The following is an 11,603-nucleotide window of genomic DNA, read 5'->3' as shown; positions in this document are numbered from 1 at the left end:
CCCACCCCACCCCACCCACACTGGTCTCACCTCTCTCCTGCGGCCCACCTCCTGTGCAGCGGCTGCAGAGGCCACAGCAGCGGCCACGGCGGCTGCTCGGCCGCGGCCTGGCTCCGCTGGCAGCTGCAGGAAGTCTGGGGCAGCAGCGGGCTGCACCAGCTCCGAAGGGAAGTGGCCCACGCGCCCGTGGATGGTCCCGAACCTCCAGCCTAGGGGCGGGTAAAAGGTCTAAGGCAAACAGGAGGGTCTTGCCTTGTGACTAAGGGAGTCCTTTAGGGAGATTTGGGTACCTTCTTTATCTGTCTCTAGAACTGTGTGAGGCAGGCCAGGCCATCAAACCCATTTTACAGATGAGGAAACAGGCTCAGGGAAGGAAAGGGATTTTTCTCAGGGCCACAGGATCATAACGGGGAAGTGAAGCAAAAAGGCAAAGCAGGGTTTGTGGACTCTCAGGTCATGTGGAGACAGAGAGAGATTCAGGGCCGGGCGCGGTGGCTCACGCCTGTAATCCCAGCACTTTGGGAGGCGGAGGCGGACGGATCACGAGGTCAGGAGATCGAGACCACGGTGAAACCCCGTCTCTACTAAAAATACAAAAAATTAGCTGGGCGTGGTGGCGGGTGCCTGTAGTCCCAGCTACTCGGGAGGCTGAGGCAGGAGAATGGCGTGAGCCCGGGAGGCGGAGCTTTCAGTGAGCCAAGATGGCGCCACTGCACTCCAGCCTGGGCCACAGAGCGAGACTCTATCTCAAAAAAAAAAAGAATAAAGAAAAAAAAGAGAGAGATTCAGGCCACAAACACAAACATGGATATGCCCACGGAGACCCCTCAGGCAAAACAGAGGACTGGGCTGTCTGGCCACCAACAGATACTGACAGGCCACGCCTGGACCTTAGGAGACCTGACCAGCCCAGACCACTTTCGGGCACCAAGAAACCCTCACTGTACATCTGCTGCATGAGTGCGTGAAACTAGGATGCACCCTGTATGGGGTTCCAGGTTCTGGGGCACCCACCAAAGTCGAGGCCTCTACGTCGCAGCTCCTCCAGGTATACCACCTTCTTGCGAACCACGCAGCCGGCACTATAGCCTGTGGGCCAGGTTGGGTCAGCATCTGCCAGGGTGGCCTCCTTGGCTAGCCTCCGCCTCCTGCCCCCAACCCACCCCAGTGGCACTGACCCACTCGAGGTGGCTCTAGGGGCTGCAGGTGTATGATGTCACCCTTGTGGAAAGCCAGCAGTGCAGGGTCCTCAGGCAGGAAGTTCCTCACAGCGACCACGTAGTCAGAGTCCTGGGTCAGCCAGGGGCAGGTTGAGGGCAACAGCCCTATCACCCCACTCCCAAAGGCCTGGGGCCACCCCTGCTCCTCACATCCTTCCTGACTCATCAGGGAAGGGAGCCTTCATTAGGTGAGAAGAGGGAAGGGCATTCTGGGTGGAAGAAAGGGCTGGAGGGTGAGTCTGAGGGACCGAGATGGACTTTAGGGCACACACATAGGCCTTCCCCACTCAAGCCCTCACTGACTTTCCTGCTGAAGTCTTCCTGGGGCCTGGGGCACAGAGATGACCTGCCCTAGGCCTGGGGGCTGCCAGTTAAGAGTAGGCAGAGGGGATGGAAAGAGATTGAGATGCAGTGGGTGGGCCATGCAGCCAAGGCAGGAGGGTGAGGAGTACAATTGCTGCAGAGCTCAGAGGAGGTGCTGTGCCACCTGGCAGGGGGTATTGGCAAAGGTTTTCTGAAGGAGCAGGCAAAAGGGGGCAAGGGTATTCCAAGTGGAAGGCACAGCTAGTGCAAAGGACTGAAGGTAGACAGAAGTCTATGGACACAGTCATACTTCCCAGGAAGGCGAGGCTAGTATGTATGTGGGGTGGGAGAGCCCTGTTGCTGGCCCTCAGCCTGGGTGGAGGGAAGACCTGTGAGAAGATCCTTACCTTCTTCAGCTCCAAGATGAAGTCATCCACCAGGGTCTTGACCTGGTGTGCTCGGGCTGAGAAGAGGATGACCTTCTCACTGGCCAAGTTGAACTCCAGCATGTTCTGGGAGGGCATGGTCACAAACAGGATATCTGCAAAGCTGGAGGATGGGCCGGTGGCATGAGGGCAGGACTCCACAGCCAGAGGGATGCCCTCCTTCCACCTATTGAGCTGCTTCTGCTCCTGTCCTGCCCCATTTGAAGCCCAGCCCCACCTTGGCCCCATTGTGCCAGCTCCCACAGGACCCTAAACTTCCTGCTTCCCCTCTCTGACCCAGGCTGTGGCTTCAGCTCAGTTCCTACCACCCTTTGGGCTGACACTCCGGCCCCTCTCCACCCTTTGTCCTTTGGTCCAAGCTCTAAATCTAGATTTGTGCCTACTCAAATCTGTATTTCACCCATTGACCAAATTCTCACCATTTTTCAAAGCATGCAGCTTTTACCCAACCAGTGAACAAGGTTCTATTCCCGTCCTCATGTTATAAAGGACAAAAGGGACTTCTAGCAGGGGAGGGAGTCTGAGGACTCAGTAAGGTGTCACGGCTGGCAGTGATTCCCTCGCCAGCTGCATCAGGGTTTGGTCATTTCCAGCACAGCAGCCCCTCTGCACAGTGCTGCTGCTGTGCAGCAGGTTGGAAGGAGGGCAGGGGAGTGGGTTCCCAGCTCAACCCCTTCCTGGCTGTGTGACCTGAGACAAACAACTTCTCTCTCTGAGCCTCAGTTTCCCCAGCTCTAAAATGGGTTTGCTTCAATGGCTTGGCACAGAGCCTGGGACATCATGGGTACTTGGTAAGTGGCTGTGGAGAGGAAAGAAATGCCAATGCCATTCTGTACCCCAGTCTCCAGCCAGCCCCTTCCAGTCACCTGTATGCACGCAGGACCCGCAGCTGCCCGCCAGGCTCCTGGCCACCTTTGACCATCCTCAGGAGTTTGATGCCCACGTGGGACACAGCTAGGAGCTGCACACCAGTGCCCACACTGCCCTGGGGCAGAGATGAAGGCATGTGAGGGTCCTCTCGTCTCATCCCTGAATCCTCTGGACAGGTAGGGGGCAGGTGAGGGACTCGCACCGTGGCGGGGAAGAGGCGGGAGAAGTAGACCTCCCAGGTGTCTCGTGCAGCACTGACCACGGCCCGCTTCACGCTCTCTGTTACCAGAGGCCTCTGTGTGTCCAGCTGATTCTGGGCTACGGGAGGCCAGGTCTGCTCAGGACCCCCTGCCATTCCCCTGGCAGCCCCCATCTCGGGGATGTCAGGGAGGGAGGTGGCTGATACCCAGCAAGAAGGTATCTGACCAGTGTCTATACTGGGAAACTGAAACTCAGAAATGGACAAGATGGCCAGGACACACAGTGTGTCAGGCATTGCCAACCCCAAACATGCAGCCCAGCCATGCAAGAGGCCAGAGAAGCAGAGCAAGGAGGCGCCTGTCTGGGAGATGGTGGGTCTGGGCTTGTCAGCCTCCGTCTCCCTCTGGGACAGGGCTGGCCGTGCCTCTGACTGGTTGCCCCACCAATACCGTCCCCTCCCCTGAGATACCAAACAAAGCCTTCATCCTGAGCCTCTCATCCTCAGAGATGCGCAGGCAGGCCTCGGAGAGCGTGTCATGCAGGATCTGTGGGAACAGGCTGTGATGCAGGCAGCACATGGGACTCCCCCAGCTGGGACCCAGGTTGGACTATACTAGGGTGAGTGGCAATGTGGGGGGGTCCCATTTTGCAGCAGTGAGGTCATCTGTAAGCTGGTTCATCTGTGTAAATCAGATCCCACTGACAGGGCCCTCTCCTTTCTCCTCACCCCCACAATCCAGGCTGCCCTTCCTAGGCCACAGTTTCCTAATCTATTCAGGGGGTTTACATTTGATCTCTGGGCCATGTCTAGCTCAGACAAACTATGACTCTGATTAGGTTGAACTGTGAGCTCACTGACCCTGCCCATGGAAGGGGGAGATTCAATAAAACAGCTGCCCATGCTCACCCTGGTCAAGGACCCCAAATCCCAGCATGCAGAGGCAAGCTTTGTAGCTAGCTCATCTTTGCGTCCACACTGCCCTGCTGAGTTCACTGAGGCCAGAAAGGGGAGAGGGGACTTTACCTGCCGGAACAGGAGGTCAAGCTGCACAGGATGGCTGTAGCTGTCCTTGGGGTAAAACACCTGCAGGGGCGGGGCTTCAGTGGGTACCTTCCGACTGCCCCCTCCCCATGCTTCACACCCGGCCCCGCCCCCTAGATGCAGCTCCGCCCGGGCTCTAACTCCACCCCTGGCTTCAGCGCGGCTTTTTTCTGTCCTGGGCCCGCTCCCCAAGTCCTAGACACTCCTCTACCCCGCTTCAGCCCCTCCCCTGGCTCTGGCCTTGCTCGGCACCTCTTTGCGCAGGAAGATCCTCCAGGGGGCGTCCTGATAGCCGTAGAAGCTGGGGTTGATGAGGCGGTGCAGCCGCGTCTGCATGGGTTCCTCAGGGGGCTCCAGCGACCGCGAGGGCAGAGCTGGAGAGCGCGGGGGTCAGGGAGACAGGAGAAGGCACCTCATTTTTTTTATTTTATTTTAATTTTTTTGAGACGTAGTTTCGCTGTTGCAGCCCAGGCTGGAGTGCAGTGGCGCAATCTCGGCTCGCTGCAAGCTCCGCCTCCCGGGTTCAAGCGATTCTCCTGCCTCAGCCTCCTGGGTAGCTGGGATTACAGGCGCCCGCCACCATGCCGGGCTAATTTTTTGTATGTTTAGTAGAGATGGGGTTTCGCCATGTTGGGCCAGCTAGTCTCGAACTCCTGACCTCAGGTGATCCGCCCGCCTCGGCCTCCCAAAGTGCTGGGATTACAGATGTGAGCCACTGCGCCCGGCCACAGGAACCTCTTAGGATGAAGTGGGAGAGGCAAGGCCGGTGGAGGAGGGGACCCAGGAGTGGTCCACAGAAACAGCTGCTCACAAGGGTCACACATGACCCAGCCTTTCATTCAACACATAAAAACACCTATTGGATTTGGTTTTCTTGTTTGTTTGTTTGTTTTGTTTTTAGATAGAGTCTTGCTCTGTCGCCCAGGTTGGAGTACAGTGGCTCCATCTCAGCTCACTGCAAGCTCCGCCTCCCAGGTTCAAGCGATCATCCTGCCTCAGCCTCCCGAGTAGCTGGGACTACAGGCGTGTGCCACCACGCCCAGCTAATTTTTGTGTTTTTAGTAGAGAAGGGGTTTCACCATGTTGGCCAGGATGGTTTCGATCTCTTGACCTCGTGATCCACCTGCCTCGTCCTCCCAAAGTGCTGGGATTACAGGCGTGAGCCACTGTGCCCCACCAAAACAACTATTGTATGCAGGCCTGGGTTAAAGGCTGAGATGGCCCTGCAAATAAAGTAGACAAGGCCCCTGCCCTGGAGTTTAGTGCCCATGGCAGGTGTGGGTGGCACAGATCATTCAGAAACAAAACTCTCACTGCCTGAGGCTGGGGTGGCAGTAAAGCAGGGTGGTTTAGGACAGACCCTGGCGAACTGGTCGTGAGGCCATTCACTCCTAGCAGTCTAGGCAGACCTTGCTGAGGTGACAGAGGTGACATTTGAGCTGTGACATGAATGGTGAGAAGGAGCCAGGCATGCAAAGGTCTTGGGGAAGAGCATTCTAGGCACAGGAAACATGCAAGGCGGAAGAGGGCTTGGAGTGTTCCGAGAACAGAGAGGAACAGAATGTGGCAAGGGGAGGAAGAGAGATGAGGCTGGGGAGGTGGGCACATCATGCAGTGTCTCATAGGCTACAGTGAGGAGTTTGGAGCTTATTGTAGGAGCCATCAGGCGTTTTTGTCAGGCGCAGGATGGGAACTGCTTTATAGCTGTTAAGATCATTGTGGCTGCGAGAGACAGAGGGTGTAGAGGTTAGGGCTCCAACTGTGATGCCGGGAGGCCTGAGCTGATATCCCTGGTCTGACACTTTTGAGCTGTGTGACCTTGGGCAAGCCACTTAACCTGTCTGTGCCTCCATTTCCCCATCTGCAACATGTAGGAACAACAGTGCTACCTTGAAGGGTTCTGGTAGGATTACATAAGCTAGGATAGGCCTGGCCTGAGATCTGTGCTACTTAAGTGTTGATATTATAATTACACCAATGTGCTCACAAGATGTACACAGGGGCTCAGGGACACAGACACACACACTCCACTGACACACTCACCTGTGCCCACAGACTTCCTCATATACTTGGACACCCTCCCCTCCTTCCCTCCTGGCCCTCTCACCTGAAGTGGGTGCCATGGATGGCCTTGGCACACTGGTCACCGGCTTCACCAGGGCCACGGCCTCTCTGGACACCTGTCCCACCCCAAAGAGACTGCTCAGGGGGCAACAGGCAGGCCCTGTGGAGGGGCAGTGGCAGGGCCACAGCTTATAGGGGTAGCTGGTTTCTGAGGATCCCTGAGGCCCCTCTTTGTCTTCTGTTCCACCTGGGACCAGTCCCACACTCCCCCTCACCTGGGTGCCAGGTGCAGCTGCCAGGTGAGTCATCTGCCCCTTCAGGATCATCAGGGCCTCCTCGTGGGGGTCTGGCCGCTTCATGAACACCTTCCCGCCATCCTTCCTGTGGGCATTGGAGTACTGTGGTGGGTTGACACTGAGTCTCCCTTTCCCGTCACATAGTTTTGACGGTAGGGAACTTCCTCCTCCTCCACCACCACTCCCCCATCATTATAAATGAGAATCCAGGGAGAAGCAGAGACTGGCCTGAAGTCCTACAGCACAACCTAGACAACAGCAGAGCCTCATCTGGACTCAACAGTATAAACAAACTTCCTCCCTAACAGGAGTTGGGCAGGGTGTTTCAACTCAGTAAGCCAGTGGGCCATGATGGACACTCAGGCACAGTGAGGGGGCTGGAGCGCTGGGGGCGGGGGCAGTGCTGACCTGAGGGCCTCGGGCCGGCCTCCCCGGAATGGCTGCTGGTATTGCCTGACAATATTCTTGATCTGCTGTGTGGGCTGTGGGAAGTGCTCAGAATTGAGCGTCGAGTACCGGACCAACTCTGGGGAGGGTGAAGCTGTGGGCAAGGGCAGGTGGTGGGAACAGGGTGAGGCCACAAGGGGCACAACCACACCCCCAGGCCTGTCCTGGGAAGCCCCAGAGGCTGGGATAGGGCACTCACTGGTTTCTGGAGAAGCCTGATCCTGAGCTAGAACAGGGGCAGCCACAGGCTTAGTGGTGAGCCTTGGAGCCTTCAGAGGGGCTGGAGCCAAGGGCTTTGGAGTGACACGCAGAAGCACGGGTTTGGCAGGGGGACCGGTGCCTACAGACTTCGGCTGTGCCTCTGGTGCTGGGGGTTTCTGTAGAGAACAGGACATGAGGGTGGGCTGCTTGGGATACACCAGGTTGCTCTCTGGGACCCCAGATCTCTGTCAAAGATGGGTTGTGGAGCTCCTAGGCTCAGAGAGGCACAATAGTGCCCTGTAGCAGCACAGCACTCCTCTTTACAGCTTGTGTCTCCAAGCAACCCCTGCACCCCGGGCAGGCCAGACTCACCTCTGTGGGCAAGGATGTCAGGGCAGCACTCAGGGGCTGCTGCTGGAGTGCCATGGCCTGCAGGGTCATCTCCCGGGCCTGGGGAGACATGGCAGTGGTGACCAGGCAGGTCCATTCTCCACTCCCCAGCAGTCCCTCCCTCACTCACCAGCAGCACGGCCTGTTTGTGGATGAAGGCTTGCTGCAGAGCCAATGTGGAGGCGTCCAGGCCTGGGACTGAGGGGAGGGGGCAGAAGGCACAGATGGCACCGGAGATACCCTCCTCCCTGTCTTCTCACCCCCCATCATGCTGTGGCTGCCTCCATTCTAGCAAACAAAGGTGCCTGAGGACTGGCAAGTGGCTCTGGCCCTGCCCAACCCTGGAACCACCCGGGGAAGGCACTGACTTGGCTTTGGCTCTGGGGGTCTCCTGGGGGTGTCTTCAGTACCACTACTGCTGCCTCCACTGGGCTGGCCTCCCCCTTTCATTCGGTAGGCAATGGCTGTTGGCTTCTCCAGGTCCTGGGGGCAGTGGGTGGCTCAAGTGACCATCTCAATGTTGTACTCCCAAGGTTCCATGGCAACAGGCACCTGACACTGGCCATTTCCCCACCCTCTGGTGTGGGGGGCGGCCTCCCGCTGGCTCAGTGTCTGCTCTATGCTCAGCCTTTACCCTGATGGCATCCCAATCAGTCCTCCCCATAACCATGTGAGCTCCCAACCCATCCCCTCTTCCCCAGAGGAGTAAACTGAGGCTCAAGGAGGGGCTGTGCCCTGCTCAGGGCTGCATATCATGCCGGGGCAGTCGGGGTGGGGTGGGTTCTGGAATTTCCAGAGTGACCAAGGGTACCTGAGGGGTATCATGAGATCTGGGGCCAGAAGACCCAGGGACTAAGGTCATTCAACTCCATCCAGATAGAGATATTTTAGTGGCCCCAGGAGGCTGGCTCCCAACAAAGGTGCACTTCTTCCCTTATGTTTTTTTTTTTTTTTGAGACACGGTCTTGCCGTTGCCCAGGCTGGAGCACAGTGGTATGATCACAGCTCACTGCAGCCTTGAACTCCTGGGCTCAAATGATCCTCCCATCTCAGCCTTCTAAGTAGTTGGGACTACAGAGGCATGCCACCACGCCTGGCTAGAGGTGCACTTCTAACTGTGGGTCCTTCCAGGATCAGCCAAGAGCATCTCTAGCTGTGAAGAGACCCTCATCCTTTGTCCAGCCTCCAGCAGATACCCAGATGGGACACACCACCCTATGACCCTGACTGTGAGAAGCTCTCAGGTCACCCTGTACAAGTGTGTGACTTCGGTGTACACGCTGTGCCTCCTGTCTGCAAATGACCCGCCCCACACCATCCCTACCGCATCCCCATAGGACAGCACGGGGTCGAAGAGGCTATCCAGGTAGCAGTCCAGCCCCTTGTGGGGCACAGCAGGCTCTCCAAGACTGTCTGACTCTGGAGGGGAAGGCACAAAAATACCAAGTTCTTTTTTCTTGATGATTTCCACCCCACACAGCCTCTAAGGCTCCCTTCCCACCAAAGACAGCAGCCATTGTTGGTTGACCTTGGTGGGTTGCTGTCCCTCTTTGGGCCTCAGTCTCCCCATTTGTACCATCCTCATTGTGGCTGCTGTACCCATCAGAGTCAGGTACTTTGTGCATGTGCTCCTGGGGCTGGGGTCTAGTGGGTGTGTCCTCATCCGAGTCCCAGCTGTTCCCAAACACCCTGTAGGGAAAAGGAACGTGGAGCTGCTAACCTCGAGAGAGATCCCAGAATCCCCCAAATTTTCCTCTGCACCCTGGAACTGGGTGGCTTTCTCCCTTTAAAAGCAGGATCCTTTGGTGAACTCTACCTCCTTAAGAACCTGAAGTCTAAGTTCAGGGCTCAGCCTGTCCCAGCATCTGGGAGGGGCAGGCCTTCTGCCTGGGAGTGGCCATCTGTGAGGGGGTACCCCGTAGCTACCTACACTTTGGGGCCTCCCCTGCTGGTTACAGGCCCCTCTGCACCCACAATGAAGTAGGACTTCTGTCGAGGGAAGTCTCTGAGCAGCTCCAGGTCCGATACCAGGTCCAACACATAGTCGTGGCCAGCCAGCTCTGCCCACTGGACACCATTCTTCATGGCCACGGTCCAGCCACGCCAGCCATCTGCCAGCCCCCTGGTGATGGCATGCACAGGAATAGAAATGAGGGACAGAGTCGTCAGGCACTACCTGGGGAGATCCTGGGTTATAAGCCAGACCCTAAACATGAACAGAGTGGACCCTATGGGACCCTCTGGGGGATCTGACCTCCCCCCACAACATTCCAGGTACATAAGAATATGCTGGGAGGGCATCCTAGGAGCCAACCTGTGCCTCAGAATGTCTCCAGCCACCTCTTCCCCCGTACTCCAGGAGTGCACTGGGCAGGAGAACTGGTCACCTGGGGCACAGCAGGTGCTGGGCTCAGGTTGGAGCATCTGAGTCCAGTTTAGCTGTATCTCCCTGCTTGCTTCTTCCTCTCAGGCTTCCTGTATCTGTAGCCTCACTTCCCTGGCTTCCCTTTCCTGGGCCAGGTCCCACCACCCCCACACAGACTTTCACGCAGAGCCACATCTGAGAAGGCCCCTCCCCAGCTCCAGAACATCCAGTGGCTTCTGCCATCCCCAGGGCTCACTGGGCCCTGCTGACTCCCACTGCCCTCACTGAGGTGGGAGAAGGCAGCTTACCATTGAAGCAGCCCACGTCCAGCGCCATGTTGGCCTTCTCATAGGTCGCTGTCCACTCGAGCTGGGTCGGGGGTAAGGTGCGGGCAGCCCCCGAGCCCTGCTGTTGGGCCCGGCCCATGGCCTGCATGAGGCGGTGCTGACACACAGCCTGGAAGCCATTCCGCCCATAATCAGACACAAACCTGATGGGTAGGAGTTGGAGCCGGGATCAAGAGGGATCTGAAGCTAGCTAGGGGCTGGGGTCTGTGGGGTGGGGGTAGGAAATTCTGAGGTTAGTCCGAGAAAGGCCCAGGCTATTCCAGAGCTCCAAGGTGAGGCTGCGAAGGCCCCAGGCTAGTTCAGAAGGGTCCCAGGCTAGAGTCCAGTGCTCTGGGACTGCATTTAAGGGGTCCCAGGTTAGCTTACAAAAGATCTCAGGGTAGTTTAGAGTCCCATGGCTAAACTGAAAGGGTCCCAGGTTAGTCCAGAAGTATCTCAGGCCAGCACAGAGGTCCAAGGATAGGCCAAAGAGGTTCCAGCTTGTTGGAACAAAATGTCATTGACAGGATGGGGTCTGCAGCTGGGTGTGGGCAACCAGAACTCTGTCTTCACTCTCTCACAGGGCAACCTTGGGTGGTTATCTGCCCTCTGAGCCTCTCCTCCAAGTTTTCATCTATAAAAGGGACGGCTGAGGGTTCAACTCAACCCAGGCCCAATGAGCCCAATCCCTACCAGTCATTCCTCATGCTTCCCTCACCCCAACATCTTACATCCCCTGCAGCTAAGCCTGGCCAGAGCAGCACTGGTGCAGGCCCACAGTAGCTAGAGAGGGAACCTAGCACCATGCCCTCAGGAAAGCCCCAGGCAGCCAGGCCAGCAATGGCCCGACCCTGCTGTCAGCTGCCACGGAGTCACAAGACTCACCAGGTGATGTCCACCTGCTACATGCTGGTCTGAGCAAGAATCTGTACACTCCGTAACTCATGGAGGTGGGTTCTGTTGCCATCCCCAAATTATAAGGGAGAAACAGGTTCAGAGAGGGGCAGTGACTTGTCTCAGGCCACACAGCAGGTAAGTATCAAAGCTGAGATTCACACCCAGGGCCTGCCTGTGTGATTTCCTTGCAAATCATCCTTCTCATCCAGCAGGGTGACATCACTGTGATGGTTATACCCACATAGCACCTACCATGTGCCCCTCTCTGTTCTAAGCACTTCACGTGTGTTTATTTTGTCCGCACAATAGCCTATGAAGTAGGTACTATCATTATGCCATTTTTTTTTAACATCAGACAGGGTCTTGCTCTGTTGCCCAGGCTGAAGTGTAAGTGGCATGATCCTGGCTCACTGCATCCTCAACCTCCTGGGTTCAAGCAATGCTCCTGCCTCAACCTCCTGAGTATCTGGGACTACATGTGTGTGCCACTATGCCTGGTTAATTTTTAAATTTTTTTTTTTTTTTTTTTTTTTTT

The 11,603-nt window shown here is 56.8% G+C and overlaps 1 protein-coding gene across 1 annotated transcript in view; it reads right to left on the bottom strand.

The window, feature by feature from the left end:
• Positions 1–11,603, bottom strand: part of MYO15A (myosin XVA) — a 63,449-nt gene that overhangs the window by 20,718 nt on the left and 31,128 nt on the right. The window contains exons 30-50 of the mRNA XM_017895567.1: positions 10,154–10,335; positions 9,795–9,867; positions 9,411–9,602; positions 9,009–9,169; positions 8,805–8,899; positions 7,849–7,963; positions 7,611–7,678; positions 7,463–7,540; positions 7,089–7,266; positions 6,851–6,983; positions 6,422–6,527; positions 6,190–6,262; positions 4,335–4,456; positions 4,065–4,124; positions 3,510–3,585; positions 3,042–3,157; positions 2,836–2,954; positions 1,931–2,072; positions 1,179–1,290; positions 1,015–1,089; positions 20–209 (exon numbers count right to left, since the gene is read on the bottom strand). Of these exons, the coding sequence (XP_017751056.1) occupies positions 20–209; positions 1,015–1,089; positions 1,179–1,290; positions 1,931–2,072; positions 2,836–2,954; positions 3,042–3,157; positions 3,510–3,585; positions 4,065–4,124; positions 4,335–4,456; positions 6,190–6,262; positions 6,422–6,527; positions 6,851–6,983; positions 7,089–7,266; positions 7,463–7,540; positions 7,611–7,678; positions 7,849–7,963; positions 8,805–8,899; positions 9,009–9,169; positions 9,411–9,602; positions 9,795–9,867; positions 10,154–10,335 (2,466 nt within the window). The remainder of the gene's footprint in view (positions 1–19; positions 210–1,014; positions 1,090–1,178; positions 1,291–1,930; positions 2,073–2,835; positions 2,955–3,041; positions 3,158–3,509; positions 3,586–4,064; positions 4,125–4,334; positions 4,457–6,189; positions 6,263–6,421; positions 6,528–6,850; positions 6,984–7,088; positions 7,267–7,462; positions 7,541–7,610; positions 7,679–7,848; positions 7,964–8,804; positions 8,900–9,008; positions 9,170–9,410; positions 9,603–9,794; positions 9,868–10,153; positions 10,336–11,603) is intronic.

This window comes from Rhinopithecus bieti, unplaced genomic scaffold (genome assembly GCF_001698545.2).
Source record: "Rhinopithecus bieti isolate Rb0 unplaced genomic scaffold, ASM169854v2 scaffold_26813, whole genome shotgun sequence".
NCBI classification, from domain to species: domain Eukaryota; kingdom Metazoa; phylum Chordata; class Mammalia; order Primates; family Cercopithecidae; genus Rhinopithecus; species Rhinopithecus bieti.
The sequence above is the reverse complement of the archived record's forward strand: the minus strand, read 5'-3'. Positions and strand labels throughout refer to the sequence as shown.